Raw genomic sequence first — 19273 nt, 5'->3', positions numbered from 1 at the left:
CCAAGATCAAAGCTCACTCTCCAGTCTTGGGTCTGTACTGGGAAGGTCACTGTCACATCTACAGGGATAACTGCAGAGTAAGAGTCTATTGGAATTAGGAGGAAAGTTATCCAAATAGCACACACCAGAGGTCCTGGGCTCAACCTTTCAATTTGGGGAGGTTCAGAGAGAAAAGGTCCGGCCTCTCTCAAGCAGTGAAGTCAGTGCCTCCAATAGGGCCTGGCACCAAGAAGATGCTTCAAATACATTTGATGATTGATACACAGTGAGATCATGACAGAATTCAAGGCTTTCTGATTCTCAAGAGTGGTGTTAAAAATCAATGATCCCTAAATCAGCACTATAAAACCCAGCTCTTAGCTCTCATCTTCAGGATTTAGGAAGAAATTGATTCTGCCTATTGCTTACAGCTGGAAAATCACACAGATATACACCTGGGCCGGGACTTCTTCCTGGGTCACCAGCCCTCCACTCGCTCCAGCACCTATGTCAACCTGCGGGAGGTGTCTGGCCGTGCTCGGCTGCCCCCTGGAGAGTACCTGGTGGTGCCGTCCACATTTGAGCCCTTCAAGGACAGCGACTTCTGCTTGAGGGTGTTCTCCGAGAAGAAGGCCAAGGCCCTGTGAGTCTCCTTTCGCTCTGAGGTGGGGCCTAAGGTTGCCTGAGTGCCAGGCCAGACAAGGGAAATGGCCGCACCCAGGTGCAGGGGCCACAGGTACATGGTACATACATGCACATAGGGCTGTGGTCTCTTGCTGGCTCATCTCCGTAAGGTCATTTCAACAGGGATTCACGTAACCGGGTTCCCAAGGAAGGAGAAGAGTGATAACTGGGGTAAGGTAATGGAAAAACTCCCCAGAAATCACCAGGCTAGATCTTCTAGAATCCATTAGAGACAATACTTAACTTGAAGCTCTTGTCTCTGATGAAAAATTCAGGGAGGGGTGAGGGTTGGGGCAGCCAAGGAGAGGGATTCTGGTTGAAGATTCAGTTTATGCAGTTATTAGTAGGAATTGCAGGTCTCAGGCGGTCAGTCAGTTCCTCAGAAGGGCCAAAAACTTCCTATAAGAACCTAGTTATTAGCTGAGCTTTTAACTTTCTCATGTTTTTTTTTTTTTTCTTTGTGTTTCAGGGAAATTGGAAATGTTGTGGCTGGAAATCCACATGAGGTATGCAGTCTCTTACTATTGTAAGTTTTGACATATTGTATAGCAGTAGTTGGGAGTTTCTTGTTGATTTAACAGAGTTTTTTACATATTAAGGATGGCAACTTCTTATTCATCAAGTCCACAATATTTTCCCAGGTGCTGGCTCTTCCTGAGAAGAGGAGAGATAGAAATAGCACTGGAATGCAGGCTTTGTAATGCATCCCCACTCCCTAAGGGACAGGTCTTAGCATCTGCCACATTCAGTTAGAGAGCTCACTGTGTGCTTGAGTGTTCTGTGCAGGATAAAGAAGTCAATGGGAGAAATAGATAGAGTCCCCTGTTCTTGGATTGATCTCCAGGGTTCTGGAGGACAAATGGTGGAAGCATATGAAAAAGATGAAAGGAAGTGCACACCTTCCCTAAGCTTGCATGTGTGTAGGGTTGGGGCAGCACAGGGGAAGGATTTAGGGATGCTGGTTTAGCACTTACTCTGGGAAGGTCCCATGGAGGAAGTGAGTTCAGAGCCACCTTTGGAGGAAGAAGTATATGTGGTATTCAGTGTGGGTTCACCAAACTCCTCCCTTTATCCCTCACTGTGTCTTCAATTTCCTGTCCTTTTTCTCAGATGTGTGTGGCATTACCATGCTGCTGCTCTGTGAGGGTCACCCTGTGCAGGCACTGGTGCAGGGCCCAGGGGTGGGGCAGGACTATCTTTATGGGGGCATGGGCCCAGCTTCCACCCCTCCAACCTACCCAAATGGTCTGAGGTGTCTCTGGCTGCAGATGTCACATAAAGCAATCTTCACCCCAGGGGCTGAGCTGTTTGTCCTTGGCTGAATGGAGGTGGGGACAGGCATATTTTATTACTGGACATATATCAAATTTGTAAGGTTGTATTTCTGAAGATGCATGAGAAAATGACAAATAAGGACCCATCCTGTCCTGGAGGTTTTTGTTGGGAGTCTATCAGATAGAAAAGCACACTCCCACTGTCTGTCCTTTCCTACTCGGGTTAGTGTGCTCTGATGTGATTGCTCCCCTGGGTCCTGGAGCCCAGTACTGCAACCCACTGTCAATAGTGCCTCAAGTCAGCTGCAATGCCTGGCCCCAGGGGTCCTTCCTGTGCTGTGGCTCCTAGTGGCCTAGCCTGTCAGAATTCTTCCTCCCACTCTCACCTCCCCGCAGTCGCAGATGCCAGCTCAGCCTCCTTGCTGCCCCCAGGGAGCTGATCATTCTCAGTGGCATCTCTTACTGTCAGACCCAGGCATGTTAGAAGAGTCAGTTCTCCAGTGTGGAGTAGGGATCTGAGTCTTTTTGTTTGTTTGTTTCTGCTAAATCAGCTTAAAACCGACTCTAAGCCTCCCTTGGACAAGGCTGGCAGAAGTTCAATCCTGGTGATCACTCCCCATCTTTATTTCCCATGGTCTTGAGGTTTTCTGAAGACCCAAAGCAACACCTCTTCTGGCCATGGATGCAGATTGGTCAGCCCATGGTCAGCTCTTAGCTTCCTGCATAGATTACAGCTTTTGTGTTTCTGCACTTGGCCTGTGGCTTGATGAAGTAGGATCCCCCAAGCAGGGATCAGCCTTCTGGGGTCCCCAGAGCTTGGCTATGGAGCCATACAAAGGTCCCTAGTATTCCAAGACCTTGTGGACTTCCAATGTGTCCTTGATATCATAGAAACTCTACTTTTTCTCTCTGGGGGTAGTTTCCCCTGATACTCGTATGCTACACTACATACACACATACACACACCACATATACACATCACACATGCGTACTACATAAACACACCACAAATACATACACACCATACACAAAACACACATACATACCCACACATATATACACCACACACACAGCACACATATACCACACAGGTGCACATACACATAGCACACACATACTACACACCCCAACACCTGCCCCCTACACCTAGCATACACAAACTGAGCATATAAATTACATACATATACTACATACATGCTATGCACATACACATACACATATCATACCCCTCACATGCATACCCCCACATACATCCACACACAAACATATCAAATACACATACAAACACCACATGTATACACATACCACACATACACACACAGTACACGGATACATGTACACACATAATACAGTGATACTGTGTTCAGGGAACTCAGGACTTTACAAGAGACAGAAAGAGTTATTGCCTTCCAGAACTTCTCTTCCTCCCTCCAGAAACCTCTAAGACATGGACAGTTGGATGCTCAAAGGGCCTGAGAGCCTGCTTAGAATGTGCAAAGGGGAAAAAATTGAGGGTGAACCAACAAAAGATTGGAACTTAGACATGTTACATTGAGCAGGGCTGTAAAGATGTCACTGACTGACAGGTGACATAATAACAAGAACTAGTTCCTTGAGTTTGCCATATCACCTTATCATTTGCAAAGTTTTTTTGCATATATTCTATGAGGACATATCTAGTCCATGATAATAAATTCCTTGAGAACAATGCATCAATGCATTCAGACACAGATGATGGACAGTTCCCAACTTGTGCCAGGTGTTGAGTGAGTCCTTTTTGAATGAATGAACAAACTTAAGTTATGTTTTTACCATCATAATGAACACATAGTTCTCATTCCCTGTGTCCCAAAATTCCACTGTGTCCAATGATCCCCCTAGTGGCCAAGTGCCTGCTCCGTGCCAGTAGGTGCTCATATCCATTCCCTGGTTTTAGTAAAACATTTTCCCAGAATAATAGACTTTTATTTCATGTCTAGAATTTATAGACTTCTCACTAGGTTCTAGTGGTCCACATTCCATGAACAATATAACCTTGGCTTTTTTTCCTCCTGCAAAACTACTTTAAAATCATATGTATGAGGTAGGAAGTATTTATCAATTTTTCCTTCTAAAAATATATATGTGTGTGTTTTTGGACTTCCTCATCTTATTATTTATTTTTAAGTTTTAGGTGGACACAATATCTTTATTTTACATTTATTCGGTGCTGAGGATGGAACCCAGTGCCTCATGCATGCTTGGCGAGCGCTCTACCACTGAGCCACAACCCCAACCCCTTCCTCATCTTATTGGTAATGGTAGGCGTTAACATCCTCCCGTGATGAGTGAGGAAACAGCCCTGACAGGCCAAGGATGGGATGCAGAGAGCAATAGGATGCCAGAGACAGGAAAGGTCATTGCTTTCCAGAACCTCTGCTTTCTTCCCCTATAAGTCTTCAAGTCACAGTTCACTCATTTATTCAGAAATCTCTGGTTATCATCTTAGATGTTGGTGGAGAAGTGTGTAGCTGGAGTTTGAATCCTGGTTCCATCATTTACTGGTTGTGTGATCTGGTCCTCTTACTTAACTCTTGAAGTTAAAAAATTTCTCTGTCTGTGAAGTGTGAGTAGTAATGAGACCCCCTCACAGTATAGTCATGAGTGTTAAATGAAATAATTCATTTAAAGTACTTCATGGTAGCAAGTACTCAACAAAAATAATTTTGATTCCTACTGTTGTTACTTATATTAGTGTAGAACTGTCAGGCTGTATTGGGCCTTTTATATTTATCTTATTGATGGTTTTGGAAGACATTGACCTGGCCCTCTGAAAGCTCTTCCAACCCTCTGGGAAGCTGTGACTTTTCTGTCTAGTGGTGACAGTTGGAGGATTGTTTAATTTTGGATGGAGCCCATTATCATATCAGAAAGTCTCTGGTCAAAGGCATTCATATAATGGTTTGTGATTTTCAAAGGACTTTGACATACATTAGTGCTTATTTGATTTTCAAAATGACCCTATGAAACAGCTCAAGTTAATTTAATATTTAGAGTTGAGGAAATGGATATTCAGAGCCCTGACATGGGATCCAGTAAGTGGCCAATGTGCTATTTCAGCCCTGGTCTTCTGGCTTTTAGTTCTGCTGTATCTAATTAGGCTGTGTTCTCAACCACTTTTTAATCATATTTGTATTAGTCAGCTTTTTGTCACTGTGACAAATATCCAGGAAAAACAACAGAGAGGCCAGAGACAAATACCTTTCCAGGGCACACTCCCAGTGATCTATTTCCTCTGACCATGCCCCACCACCTGTAGTTTCCATCACCTCCCAATAGTCCATTCAGCTGTCAATGAATTAATCCACTGATGAAAACAGAGCCCTCGGGATCCCAATCACTTCCCAAAGGCTCCACCTCTGGACACTGCTACACTGGGGACCAACCCTTCCATATGTGAGTCTTTGGGAGGGGGACATTCTAGATCCAAATCATAACAGTATTGTTCTTTGAGAATCTGATAAAAACTAGGAAAATACATATAAATATGACTCAAAATTTTCATGCCATTTATGGAGTTCACAGGTCCCTATGAAGGTCATCAGTGAATCCCATAGATTCTGTGTCCACAGACCTAGACTGAGATTCCTCAATGTCAGGGTTTTGGTGTTCTCTGAACCACTTTCCGGGTTGAAATCAGGAATTGTGTGTGTGTGTGTGGGGGGGGGGGTTCAATTCCCACATCACTCAGAGAGGATCCCTTGGGCTGTGGCAGGGCATCCTTGCTGGATCTTAAGCCCTGTCAGGCAGGGACCTCAGATGGCTCTCTTGTTCATTCCCACTTAACCCAAAACCTGACACAGGATTGACGCACAACAGATACTAATGGATGAATGAATGAATAGCGAATCTTTGTCTTTCATTTTTTTCCTATGATTCCTATCTTGACTTTGCAACTTTCCTTCCTCTTAGCCACATCCCAGTGAGGTGGATCAAGAAGACAAGCAGATCCAGAGCCTGTTTGAGGAATTTGCAGGGAAGGTGAGTGGAGGGCAGATGCAACTTCCCAGATGGTCAGAAACACACTCAAGAATGCTCTGGTCAGGTTTGTCTTTATTCCCTTGGGTCTGAAGGAGCACAGAAAATGAAGCCGTGTTCTCTGGGTGCCCAGCTTCTGTGCCTGTCCCCTCATCCTCTCAGAGGACAGAGGGCCCTTCCTACACTGCTGGGGGAGAGTAATCATTATCTTGAGGTCATTTTTTCTCCCTGCGTTGGCTGACTTGAGAAAACAGAAAAGCGGAATCTCTAGATTCTGTTGTTATTTGGCCTGGTCGGATGGGGGCTTCTGGCTAGAGAGTCATGGCTGCAAAATCTCTTTAAATTGATACCCTTTGGAGGTGGGATTGCCCAGCCTAGGCAGGAGGCAGCTCAGTTAAGCTAGCCTGGTCTTGGAGGCACAGCTAGGCCCACTGGCCCAAGAGACCAACAGTGAGTGCTCAGCCTGCAGAACCCAAGCTTGGACAGGGTGCGAACGTGATAACGGGGTGCTTGAAGCAGAGATAGAGCTGCCCCGATTCTTCCTCTCTGCACTGCAGGACGAGGTTTGTTTTGGTCATTAGAGCTTACCCAGAACTCAGAGTGCCCCAGGTGGCCCCGTAAAGAGTGACTGACCCTGTTCTTTGGAGCATAATAAACTGCCCAAAAGACCTCAGAAAGGGAAAAGAAGTGCTCTCCATGGAAAAGCTCTGGAAGACTTTTTAGAACTCAGGCTGGAATGGAAGCTAAGCACAGAAGCATGTGTCTGTAGTCCCAGCTACTGGGGAGGTTGAGGCAGGAGGATCAATTGAGCCCCAGAGTTAAGGCCAGCCTGGGCAACATATCAAGACCCTATCTAAAAAAAGAATAATAACAATAAAAATGATGCAATGGAAGAAAATGCATCAGAAATCTCTGCAGAAAAGAAAACCTGCCAACAGTTCTTTTACATTGCCATTGGAGAAAAATCCTTGCCAAAAGTCAGTTCACGTTTTAGATGCTCAGGACAATGTTTTTACTAACAAAAGCTTACCAAGGGGCCATGTTTTATTTAGAAGAACATCCAGAATGATAGAAAAGCTCATATGTGTAGAGTTCTTCCTATACCTATCTTTCTTCTTTCTTCTGCTGAGGAGGGTGGCACTGGCCACTCTCCCCATTCTGCTGGGGACATGACAGGCAACCAAGCCTCATGAGAGACAGGGCCAAGGTTCAAATGTAGACTTTCAACATTCCATTTCTTCCCTGTCAGGCAAATGAGGGCTGTATTCTGGCCTGGAGGCTTCTCAGAAGGACCTCAGGTGTTATTATTGGGACTGATCATCCTGTGCCCCAGTGAGGCCAGCTGTCCTCACAGGAAATACTGCCTTGTGTGGCTCTGATTTCTCTTTTTCCAGTGCCAAGGCCTGGCTGGGGAGGAGAGCAAGTAGCTGTGCCAAGGACACAGGATAAGGAGCGAGGTTCAGATTGGATCCCAGCTCTCGGTTCAGTGCCCCTTCATCATCCTGTCTTCCATTGGAGGGTTAAGGCATGAATCTTCCCTCTGGCTCAGTGTTTATCAGAAATATACAGGGTATATCCTGCTCCCCTAAATATCAAGTCCCAGTCTGAAATGGGCTTCTGCATGAAATAGCAATTCCCACAGGTGCAGTGGAACAAAGTGGCACTTTGGGATGAGACAATCCTAGCTCCACCACTTGGTAACTGTGAACCTCAAGCCATCATATCCCATGAAAATGGCAAATGACAACATGCATTTAGCAGTTTACAAAACCATGGCTCTTTAACTGTAACATGGAACACACTTGTGTTATGGATTTAAGTATATCCCATATCATATGTGGGGCGCATCTGAGCTGGCTCCTGTTATTGCTACTTGTCACACTTTGTTTTCTGTTTAGGCAAGTCCCATGCAAGGCAGCAAGAGCCTCGGAGGCAGGCAGCCTTCTGCTGCGGTGGGCACCAAGCTCACAGTGTTAGCACACACCCCTGCTGGGCTGTTGGGGACCCCAAAGGAAATGGAGAATTTGAGTTTTTAAAGCTGTCGTATGCTTTTAAGATCACAAGGCTGGTGGGCTGGGTGTCTGACCATGGAAAAAGCTCTGAATTCATTTAGCATCTTTAAGTAGCTTGGCAGGGCTGACATGATTTGCAATTGGTTGCTCTTTCTAGGATTCTGAGATCGGTGCCAATAAGCTCAAGACAGTTCTGAATGGGGTGTTTTCCAAACGTAAGTTCCTCCCTGGGGCCTCTCAGAAAGTCTGTGGGCACCTAAGAAAGATGCTGGGGTGGGATTGAGGGAGGTGGCAGGCAGAAGTTAGCCAGGATCACTGTAAGGGGGACTTTGGCCTCTGACTCCACAGGTCCAGCAAGATGGGAGCCATAAGGCAGGAGAGATCAGTGAGGAGGAGGCACTGGGTGGGCGTGAGGGAGGTGTGGAGATCAGCTAGACCTTGCACAATGGATCAATAACCTGTGATGTCAAATGCAATCATTTGCTGAGTCCTGGGAGTCTGGGCTGCAATTGACTTATGTGACACTGTCTCACACATTTAATATGGTTGTACCATGAGACATGGCAGATTAAGGACCTTCTTCTGTAGCCATCTGGGGAGGCAGGGTAGAAGGGATGATTCTGACTGTCCTAGCCTGTACTAGGTTCCCCATCTTCAGACTTCAGCCAGTCTTGGGGGCTTCCTCAGAGTTCATTCAGTTACACCCAGGAGGAGAAGTTCATGCCTCCCCTGGAAACCTCAGCACCATGGGAGTTGGTATGGAGCCTCCTTCTCTTCTGGTCCAGGGATGGGCCTGGTTAAGTCTTCCAGTTGGTGGAGTAAAGGCTGTCTTTCACCCTGAATGAGAATACAGGAAACAGGGGCTTCCTGGAGATGGACATAGAGCTGAGCAGCTCCCCAGGGCTCTGAGCCCAGGCCCTGGCTCAGGATGGCTCTTCATCCTCTGCTCCTCTCTTGCTGCTGCTATTGTTGAGAAGAGTGGAGAGAAGAGGAGAAGGCTGCAGGGTCTTTGACACCTGCCTTGACTCCCAGGTGTGAGGAAGGTTATGTTAGAGGCCAGGGATGAATAGCAGTGCTCAATTGAGTGACTGTAGATTGTAATTAAAAGTGTAGGCGGTGGAGCCCCAACTCTGCCCTCTACTGGTGGTGTGACCTTGAGCAAACTGTATAACCTGGCTGGACCTCCGTTTTCTTATCTATAAAGTGGGGACAATGATGGCATCTACCAAATCAGGTGGTTTGGAAGAGTAGATGTATAGTGATTAGAACAATATCTTGCTAGTGAAAAGTTGGCTGTTTTATTTAGAATTTATATACCAATCTCTGGGTTAACACTTCACTTACATCATCTCATTAACGCTCACCAGTTCTTGGGGCAAGTATTGGCATTAATATTATCATTCTCATCTGATGGAGAAGGAAACTAAGCTTTCAGATATTAATCTGCCCAATCCATGCTGATGAGCAGCAAATTCGGGGTTCAGAGATTGAACTCTGATTCTGGTGCTTGTCTGTATGTCTGTATGTGATCCAGGAGGTTTGGGGGGTATCTGCCCATGAGCCCATCGCAATGTTCTCACTTTTTTGTGGAGACCCACATTCAGCTCCATAGTCTGGCTGGTGTCTTTGGTGGTCTCCTACTGTGGAGGTTATTTATTTCCCTTATCTTCAAACAATCCTCATTCTCACCCTCTTTTCTATTTCAATCTTTAGGAACAGACATTAAATTCAATGGATTCAACATCAATACTTGCAGAGAAATGATCAGTCTGTTGGATGTATCCTTTATATGTCACATTATTTTTACTGTTTTTAAAGATTCCTCCACCTTTTCCAGTAGGAAAGGAGGGCAGAGTAGAAAAGGGGGAAATGAGAAGGGAAGCATGAGCATATATTGAGCATATATTAGGAATCGTGGTTGAGTTTCAAAGAAAAAGGTATCATTTCATGAATATTCCTCAATAAACTTGATATTATCTCTGCTTTCCAGGTTAAAAAAAAAAAGAGTCAGGCAGTGTTTAAGTGGCTTGTCTAAAATCATGCAATTTAAAGATAGCAAATGGGTGGTATTGTGCCCCTCCTCCACCACCCACATTGGGAACTGCAGTGTTCCTCCTTTGGTCCCACCATCCATCCACTGCCCATCATGACGAAGACTTTTTTCAGAAACTTCGCATAGTCTTTGGACTTTCTCTACCAATACTATACAATCATCACACAAGATATTTTCTGTCTGATCTAATTTAACACTCTCTTCCTGTCAAGGAATGGTTTTAATCTTTTCCAGCTGCTATAACAGAATGTCATAAACTGAGTGGTTTATAAACACCAGGAATGCCTGGTGCAGTGGCACATGCCTGTAATCTCAGTGGCTCTGGAGACTGAGGCAGGAGGATTATGAGTTCACAGCCAGCTTCAGCAAAAGTGAGGTGCTAAGCAACTCAGTGAGACCCTGTCTCTAAATAAAATACAAAATAGGGTTGGGGATGTGGCTCAGTAGTCAAGTGCCCCTGAGTTCAATCCCAGGTATCCACCTTCCACCAAAACAAAACAAAACACCAGAAATTTATTTATTAAATTCTGGAGGCTAGAAAGTCCAGGATCAAGGCATGGCAGATTTTTGTGTTTGGTGAGGAATTGCTTCCTAGTTCATGACTATAACTTCAGAAGGGGGAAGGAATGAGTTTTCTGGGGTCCTTTCTATAAGGACACTAATTTTGGTTGTGAAGGCTCCACTCTCATGACCTAATTTCTTCCAAAGGCCCTACCGCCTAATTATCTCATACTGGGATCAGCTTTCAACATATGAATTTTGGGGGGACAAAACACCCAGTCTATAGCAAGTGGGTAGGAACTTTAGGGAGGGATGGAGAAGGCTAAGGCTAAGCATGGATGGTCCAACATCATTTCATCATTTCAAGTTTTGCCTTGGGCAGCTCCAGGTTACCATTCTCCACAATGTTGGCGATAGAGAAGCTTTAGAGCTTTGGGAGGTTGTCCTCAGTTCTTAGGGTCTCATCCATCCTGAGATCTGATGCCCTTTTCTGCAGGATTCTTCACTAATAATGGGATGGGACAGGAGGACTCATTTTCCTTTGTGTAGTTTTCATGCAGTGCATCATGAGCAGTTCATGTACTGCTGGGTTATCAGTGATGGAGAGATGGTGCTATTTAGTGGTCCCAGAATGGCAGAAGACTATTCTCTGTACAGTGCTGGAGCTGTTCAGCCCTGTGTCCTTCCAGTAGTTTATGGACCATGGAGAACTGTTAAGGGTTGATCTATTCTGCTACAAATAGTTCCTTAGTTTCTGAATCTTTCTCATCACACCTTGCCTATGGACTTTAATTCGAATCCTAGAGTTACTATGTCGTTAACCCCTTATTGTCCCAGTGGTATTTGTATCTCTCACAGTTCCAAGAGGACTGTGATTCTGTCACTCTTCAAGAGTTTTTCTTCCACAGATTAGATAGTACAGGGCAGTGGTTCTGAATCATGGTGTGCAGCAGAACCACCCATGTAGGTTAAAAAAAAAAAGAACAGCTTAGTTAATATATAATTCATGTTCCAAATAATGTAGCCACTTAAAGTGTCCAGTTCAATGGTTTTTGGTAGATTCAGAGTTGTACAACTGTATTAGTCAGGATTCTCTAGAGGAACAGAATCAACAGGAAGAATAATTATTAAAAAAGGGATTTATTAGGTTGGCTTACATGACTAGAAGTTGCATAGTCCACAATGGCGATCTGCAGGCTGGAGAGCTGGGACAACCAGTAGCTGCACAGTCCAAGAGGTTGAAGCCCCAGAACAAGAGGGATCAATGATATCACCCTAGTCTGAGACCTAAGCCTTCTGGTAAATCACTATCAGAGTCCGCTTTGGAAGAGTGAAGAAGACAAAGTCTGATATCCTCAGATGATCACAGCAGCTATCAAAGCCCCAGTCAAGAAGAATGGAGCTTGCATCTGCTGCTGCTTCCTTGTTCTTCCAACCTTTATTCCATCCAAGCCATCATCCTATTGGTCAATGCTTCCCATGCTTAGGGAGGGTCTCCATTTCAGTTGGCTATTCCCACATGCCAATCATTCCTAGACCCTCATGGACACCCCCATAATCATCTTAATCCTTGACATCTCTTAATCCAATCAAGTTGACAATTCAAATTAGCCATTTCAACAACCATCACCACAATTTAAAACATCTTATTGCTTTGAAAAGAAACCTTGTATTCATGTTAGAACTCACTCCTCATCTTCTCCCATTCCTAGGCCACCACTAATCTATTGGTTCTATAAATTTGCCTGTTGTGGACATTCATGTAAATGGAGTCATAGAATATGTGGTCCTTTGTGATTGGCTCCTTTCATTAGCATGATGTTTCAAGTCCTATAGCATATATTAGTACTTCATTATCCATAGAGATTTGAAAATACAGTTGCCTGAGTTTCAGTCCCAGAGATCCTGCCTAGAGGTCTGGTCTCTATAGGCAATTTCCTCTGGAATTTAGAACTACTAGTTTTCTGGCACAAGGATTTTGGAACAGACAAAAGTCCAGATTCTGGCTCCACCACTTGTTAGATGTATAAATTTGGGTAAGTTGCTAAATGCTCTGAACCTCAGTCTCCCCCAACCCTGGAAAAATGGGATAATAATATCTACTTTGTGTGGCTATCATAAAGGTGAAATGAGATGCAAGTACATGAAGTGCCTAGACACAGGGTGTTAACTTTCTGTGTATAGTACTCTCCTCAGATATGTTGTTTGTATTATTAATAAGCCTTTGAAGGCTGTGGTCAACATTCAGTGTTGATCATAGATAAAAGAACATAGACTTTCTTAAAGGGTGTGTGTTCGTCAGCTGTCCATTACTGTAACCAAGTACCTGAAATGATCAATTTATAAAAAGGAAAGGTTTATTTTGGCTCACAGCTTTTGAGGTCCAGCCCATAATTTATTTGCCTTATTACTTTGTGACTGTGGTAAGGCAGCACATCATGGTGTGAGTATGAGGTGGAGCAGAACAACTTACTTCATGGAAGCCAAGGTGGAAGAGAGAGAGAAAGAAAGCTGAAGTCCCAATACCCCTTCAAGGTCATGCTTCCAATGACCTAGAGTCTCCCACTAGGCCCACTTCTAATGGTTCTACCACCTCCAATGACACCAAGCTGGAGACCAAGGCTTTAACACACAGTAGGAAGACATTCCAGATCCAATCTATAGCAGTGAGTTTTACAAGAATTTTAGCTGGCTAAGGAAGTGATCAGTGGTCTGTTTTAGAATTTGAACATAGTGCTGTAACATGCTGGTGTTTATTCATTTTGTTGTGGTGAAAAAAGGTAGACTTTCAAAGAGACTAAACTTCACAAGGTTGAGTCCAGTTCAGAACTGAGTCCCATAGGGTGGCACAGCATTCAGGGTTCACTGGTGGACAAAACCTACGTTGGACACAGAAGAGTAGGCATGGCTCCCCACCTGCTTTAGTTATGCAGTGGCTGGTGAGGAGACTGTTTGATTGAGAATCATGGTCCGGGCCTCCTGATGATTTTTCTGATAACATTTTTTCTGATAACATGTTGACATTCCAACAAACTGTCATTTGAATGACCAGTCACAGAAATTTAAATCTGGAAGTGAATTTGCAGACCACGGAGCTCTGTCGATGCTAATTAGTGATATTGTTAGGAGGTCTTCAGGGTGGTGATATATGTTCTTTATTCCTACCTCTGTGTCTGGCTTCAAAGAAGGACCTTGGTGGGTGTCTGGCTTTTTAATCTGCCTTTAAATCTGTTTCCCACCATCACTCTGTTGGAAGGTTCACAGAGCTTATGGCTGTCCTGCACACTCACAAGAGAAAGAAATCCTTAGGGCATTTAGATTTGGGGCTCAACCATGTTGGCCTTTAACATGCTTAGAGCCATGGGACAGGCACCTTGGGACCGGTGGAATTCAAGATGCTGTGGCTGAAGATCCACAAGTATCTGGTAACTCTTCTCTCCCTTGTGGGTAGCCTCTGGGCCTTGGCCCCTTTCCTCCATTCTAACCCTCCATGGCATTCATTCCTGGTCTATTTTGGACCCTAGTTTGACCAGACCTTTAGTCATGATCAAAACCACCCAAACCTGGACACCTGGTTCAGGAAGGAACACGGAAGCAATGAGAGATGCTAATGGCCAGCCCCTGCACCGACCGTGCTATCCAGAGGGCAAGAGGGCTGGCACTGGCCTTCAGCCCAAGCTCTTCTCTTTGTTCTGGAACCTTCATGGGAGGAGTCAATGAGGTCTCTTCTTGAGCATGTCCCTCACCTTCTAAGGGAGCAGTAGAGTGGAGGGAGATGGTTGTTGCGGGCCAGGGGCTGCTGTTCTCTATCTGGAATTTCTGTCCTGCTGTAGGAGATCTATCAGGAAACAGATTATAACCACTTAGGGACCATGGATGCCCACGAGATGAGGACAGCACTCAAGAAAGCAGGTGAGGACGGTACCTGTAGAGAAGGTCTTAAGACCCAGAAGTGCCCAGTTTTAATAGTTATTCTCAGAATGGTGACTGTTAATGTTCCCAATCACTGGGCCATCTTCTGTTGGAGCTCAGTGTGGCTACAGAGCTTTGTCAAGTACCCTTCCTGTTCAGGAAGGAGAGGATGCTGCTGGACTCTAGGTAGCATAGAGCTTCAGAATGTTCCAAGAACTGTGTGCTACTGGGAAGGTGACAGCCATTATAGAGAATGGGGCCCTGAAGGGGACAGGGAGGGGCCCAGCCACACGGGCGGTCCCTCACCTTTTCTGCTTTTGCTTGCTATGGCTGATGGGACCCTGCCTCAGACAGGGCTGAGGCTAGTGTTGGACCAGGGAAGGGACTGATGAGGCTTATCTAAGAGAAGACAGACTGGATGACAGGACATCTTCTGGGAGCCCCTGGGGGAGGCAGAGTCAGTTGGTTTGCCAATTTAGAGAGAATCATGAAGGGGCCCGTGTAATGTCAGCCCTTTGAGTTTTTACTAGGGACAGTTCTGAATCCTCCACTACCTGTGACTCAGGTCTCCTCTGCCCTCAGGTTTCACCCTCAACAACCAAGTGCAGCAGACCATCGCCATGCGGTATGCATGTAGCAAGCTTGGCATTGACTTTGATGGCTTCATTGCTTGTATGATCCGCCTGGAGACCCTTTTCAGTGAGTCCTTCTCTCTTTCAAATATACAGGACTGAAGTACAGGGGCAGGACCAAACATTGCCTTTGGGAGGCCAGTGGTTCTAAGAAATCATAGCCAGGGCTTCTACAACTGAGGCTCCCTTGGGGGAAGGGGAGGTGGACACTAAAGGGGCCTAAGGTGGTCCTGTTGGCCAGGCCCAAGGACAGAGATTGCCTTTCCTTGGAGATTTGAAAAGCTGTGATCTAGAATATTGAGCATCTACTATGTGCAGTCACTAGTCAAGGGGAATGAATCTCAGAAATGGTCCTTAGATGGCATTCAGTATCTATACACATTTGCCCTTCCATGAGGGTCATATTAGGAGCCATCCAGGGAAGGGATGGCGTCCTCTCTGGAAAGTAGTAAGTGTTCTCCCGCCACCTTGGTCCTTGGGAGCCTGCTATTTTATAATCAATAAGAGGCTTCATCCAGAGAGGGAGTTTTCCTTTCACGGGGGTGGGCTGGGGAGGGTGGGAAGTGGTAAATCTTAAGAAGAAATGATCAAGTAGTCAGAGACAGAGCTAAGGGACTTGGATACCCACTACTTCACCTCCTGCTAATATAATTGCAAGTGTCTGAGACGAAGCTTTTGAGGGTAGAGATGTGAAAGGGACCATCTCTACTGATAACTAGGTTTATCCGTTTAGGACATCTACTGTCAAAAAAGCTCACCCTGGGTACTAAGTCTAGATCTAACTTGAATATTTTTTTCTTTTTTGGTGATACTGGGAGACTAACCCAGGGTCTCATGTATACTAGCCAAATGTTCTACATTGAGCTACACCACTAGCCCTAGATCTAGCTTTTTGAGGTTCTTGGGGCTAAGTAAGAGCTGGAGGGGAGGGGGATGTAAGAGAAAGGGGATTTCCAAGTCGGGACGGGTTGGACAGATGCAAGGCTCTGTTCCAAAGACCAGAAACAGGCTAATTTTATTCTTCTCTGGTATTTTATTCTTCTTTTAGAATTATTCAGGCTTTTGGACAAGGACCAGAATGGAATTGTCCAGCTCTCTCTGGCTGAGGTAAATGATCTGGTTTGATGAACTGATTGCTGAGGGTGCAAATTCTTGGAAATTCTTGGGCGGTGTAGTACTGGGTGGTGTTTGTTCCTACTGACCATCTTATTTCCACATGAATACCATGCATGGGCTAGGCGAGCATAGGGGAAGGAATGTGTTTGTCTATCACGCAGTTTTTCAAACATTGTTATTTATTAATATTATTATCTTAAAGATAAAGCAATGACTACTTTTCAAATCCTTTCAAAGATGCAAGCTCTTGTTAATTTGGACGGAATTGTGTGTAGTAGGAATAGTTTGAAGTCTCTGACTCTAGGGCCAGTTATCTCAGGTTGAAATATAGAAGGACATCAGAGGCAAGAAATGAAGTTGCAACAAGGTAGAATGAAAATACAAAATAAATGAGTGGTTCTTTTTTTCTTTGCCATGTACAAGTTACATAATGCTTTATGCAGAAACCACCCTACTGCTTGCCAGTCAAGAGCTGTAGCCTCAGGCAGCAGAAGCCTTTAACTGGCCTGAGGGTGCAGCAGGAGGTGTTGACATGTCCTAAAGGTCCAGGTCAGTGGGGAGGCATGAGCCCTGGTCCTGCTTCTGAGGCAGTGGACCAGGTTATTTCTGACCCTGCCAAGTTGCCTGGCCCAGCCACATTTCTTTCTTCTCTGAAATGAAAATGTTGTTGACCCCTTTTCTGAGATCTAGGAAAGGCCCTCCTTCCAACATACCTGTAGATTTCTACAGATGTCCAAGCAATAATGCGGAACCTAAAATGAAGTGTGTGTGTGTGTATATGTGTGTGTGTGTGTGTGTGTGTATATATATATTACAGATGCATATACAGGAAAATAGGAAAAATATAGATAACATATAATAACAACATGTATACATATATAGAAATATAAGTATAAGAAATAAGAAAAATTATGAGAAATACACACACACACACACACACACACACACAGAGTTGTCCCTGGGTATCCACAGGGGCTTGGTTCCATATACTTTCTCAGAAACCAAAATTCACAGATGCTCAAGTTCCATATTTAAAATGGCATAATATTTGCATATAACCTACGCATATCCTCCTGTATATTTTAAATCATTTCTAGATTATTTATAATACCTAGTAAAATGTTAATGCCATGTAAATAGTCGTTCTACTGTATTATTTAGGGAATAATGACAAGAAAAAAGTCTGTTCATGTTTAATACAAATGCAATTTTATTTGAGTATTTTCAACCTGTGGTTGGTTGACTCCATCAAGGCAGAACTTGGGGATGTGGAAGGACAACTGTACACATACACACATACCCCTATGTTTGGAAGTCCCCTTTGGGTCTAGAGCTTTTTCTAAGCCACATTTTTCTAGTGCTTTGGCTAAGGGGCTAGCTTGTGACTTAGCTGAGGGCTTCCTGTGATAGAGGAAGACACTCACTAGAGAGTGGGGATATAAAGAGTCGTGCCTAGTTGGGGCTGGGAGACATGGTGGTGGAAGGATACTTGCTCCCTAGAAGCTGTGAGCTCACCCTGTCTCTTCTTTTGCAGTGGCTGTGCTGTGTGCTGGTCTGACCCAGTGCTTTGGACACCGATGGCACTCCCAGCCTCTCCACAAACCTCTTTGCCCCCATCTTCTTTACAATCTCATGAACATTTACCCTCAAATGACACTCAAATTCATATGGTTCTAGCCTATCCTCATTCCTTGAGATGCTGGTCTTTCCTGCCAGAGCATGCTGGGGGTCTCTGGGCCTCATTCAACAGCTTGGAGCCATGAGTTACTTAAGCTGATTCCAGAGCCCAGTGGGGGGAAAGCAATCAATTAAAAGTTGTGTGCCAGGGTGGATTCTGCCTTTCTCTAGCGATATGAAGTGTAGACTGTATCTTGGGCTTTTCCCACTGTAGGAAAAAAGATGTTTTGGAAAATGACATGAACCAGATTACCAAAAGGTTGAACATGTGGATTAATTTCCTGGAGGAGAGCCCTGCTGAATATGGAGCTGCTGCCAGGGGCCACCTTTAGGAAAGAGACCCAGCTCCAGTCCTGCCGGGGGAAGGATGCAGGATGGGGTTCAGGGGAGACCAGAGCTTTCTTCCTTCCATGCAGGGGGTGTGGCTGTGCTGTGCTGAGAGGGATGTATTATCTGACAAAGAGCTAGAGACAAATGCAGTTCAGGCTGCTTCTGCTCACAGAGGAACACAGCAATTGTGTGGTGGTTAGAACAATTGAGGCCACAACCACAGTGTCCCATTGGGTAGATGAAGATGGAGCTGGTTCTTACACACCGCCTTTGGAAATGAGGCACAGAGGGGGAAACACACGTACAAGCCTTGGCCTCTGTGTTAGTCTGATTAAGGACTGATTTTCTCCTCCAGAAGTGGGGCTAGATGAATGTTCCTTGTAGGAATGTGACCTGGGAGGATGGCAACACACCTGTCAACCTTCATGCTGCCTTCACATCTTCTGGGACACAGAGGGATGGACAGGGTGGGTGGCCTTCGCTGAACAGGGGAGGTCAAGGCTCTGGGGCCTCACCCACTGGGGAGAGGGAGGGAGTGCTCAGTTAATCTCATGGTAGAGAAGGAGGTATATTTGTTTTAGTGGCCTGTGAGTCCCAGAAGGGATCCTTTCTCATCCATTTAGGGGCACAGGTGGGGGAGGGCCAGAGTTTCCAGCAGGCACAAATCCAGCTACCTTCCGGCTGCCTGGAGATACCCCCAAGCCTCCACTGTGGGCCTGACAGATGTTCTTCCCAGGCCCATCCAGTAAGGAAGAGTCCTTACCCCACCTCATTCTTTAAAAACACAGTGCTGCAAACCAAGTCCCAAATTTAAAGTGCTGTACAAATGCACCTCGACTTACATTGGGGCTGTGTCCCAATAAATCCCTCTATAAGTTGAAAATATCATAAATCAAACATGCATTTGATAACCTAACCTACTGAACATCGTAGCTTATTCAGCCTACCTTAATTGTGCTCAGGATACTCACATTAGCCTACAGATGGACAAAATTATCTAATAAGAGATCTACTTTATAATTAATGTTGAATATCTTATGGAACTTATCGAATACCTGTATCCAAACCACACTGGCAACACTGTGT

The 19273-nt window shown here is 45.0% G+C and overlaps 1 protein-coding gene across 1 annotated transcript in view; it reads left to right on the top strand.

The window, feature by feature from the left end:
• Window positions 1-18161, top strand: part of Capn8 (calpain 8) — a 76581-nt gene extending 58420 nt beyond the window's left edge. Inside the window, exons 12-21 of the mRNA XM_046419883.2 lie at window positions 411-622; window positions 1133-1169; window positions 5889-5957; window positions 8124-8181; window positions 9680-9744; window positions 13877-13945; window positions 14354-14432; window positions 15015-15131; window positions 16113-16171; window positions 17715-18161. Coding sequence (XP_046275839.2) covers window positions 411-622; window positions 1133-1169; window positions 5889-5957; window positions 8124-8181; window positions 9680-9744; window positions 13877-13945; window positions 14354-14432; window positions 15015-15131; window positions 16113-16171; window positions 17715-17738 — 789 coding nt within the window. The 3' untranslated portion in view covers window positions 17739-18161. The remainder of the gene's footprint in view (window positions 1-410; window positions 623-1132; window positions 1170-5888; window positions 5958-8123; window positions 8182-9679; window positions 9745-13876; window positions 13946-14353; window positions 14433-15014; window positions 15132-16112; window positions 16172-17714) is intronic.
• Window positions 18162-19273: the final 1112 nt, after the last annotated feature.

The sequence above is a fragment of the Marmota monax genome, unplaced genomic scaffold (assembly GCF_021218885.2).
Source record: "Marmota monax isolate L192 unplaced genomic scaffold, Marmota_monax_Labrador192_F-V1.1 WCK01_AAM20220418_F8-fsc00153, whole genome shotgun sequence".
Classification (NCBI taxonomy): domain Eukaryota; kingdom Metazoa; phylum Chordata; class Mammalia; order Rodentia; family Sciuridae; genus Marmota; species Marmota monax.
The sequence above is the reverse complement of the archived record's forward strand: the minus strand, read 5'-3'. Positions and strand labels throughout refer to the sequence as shown.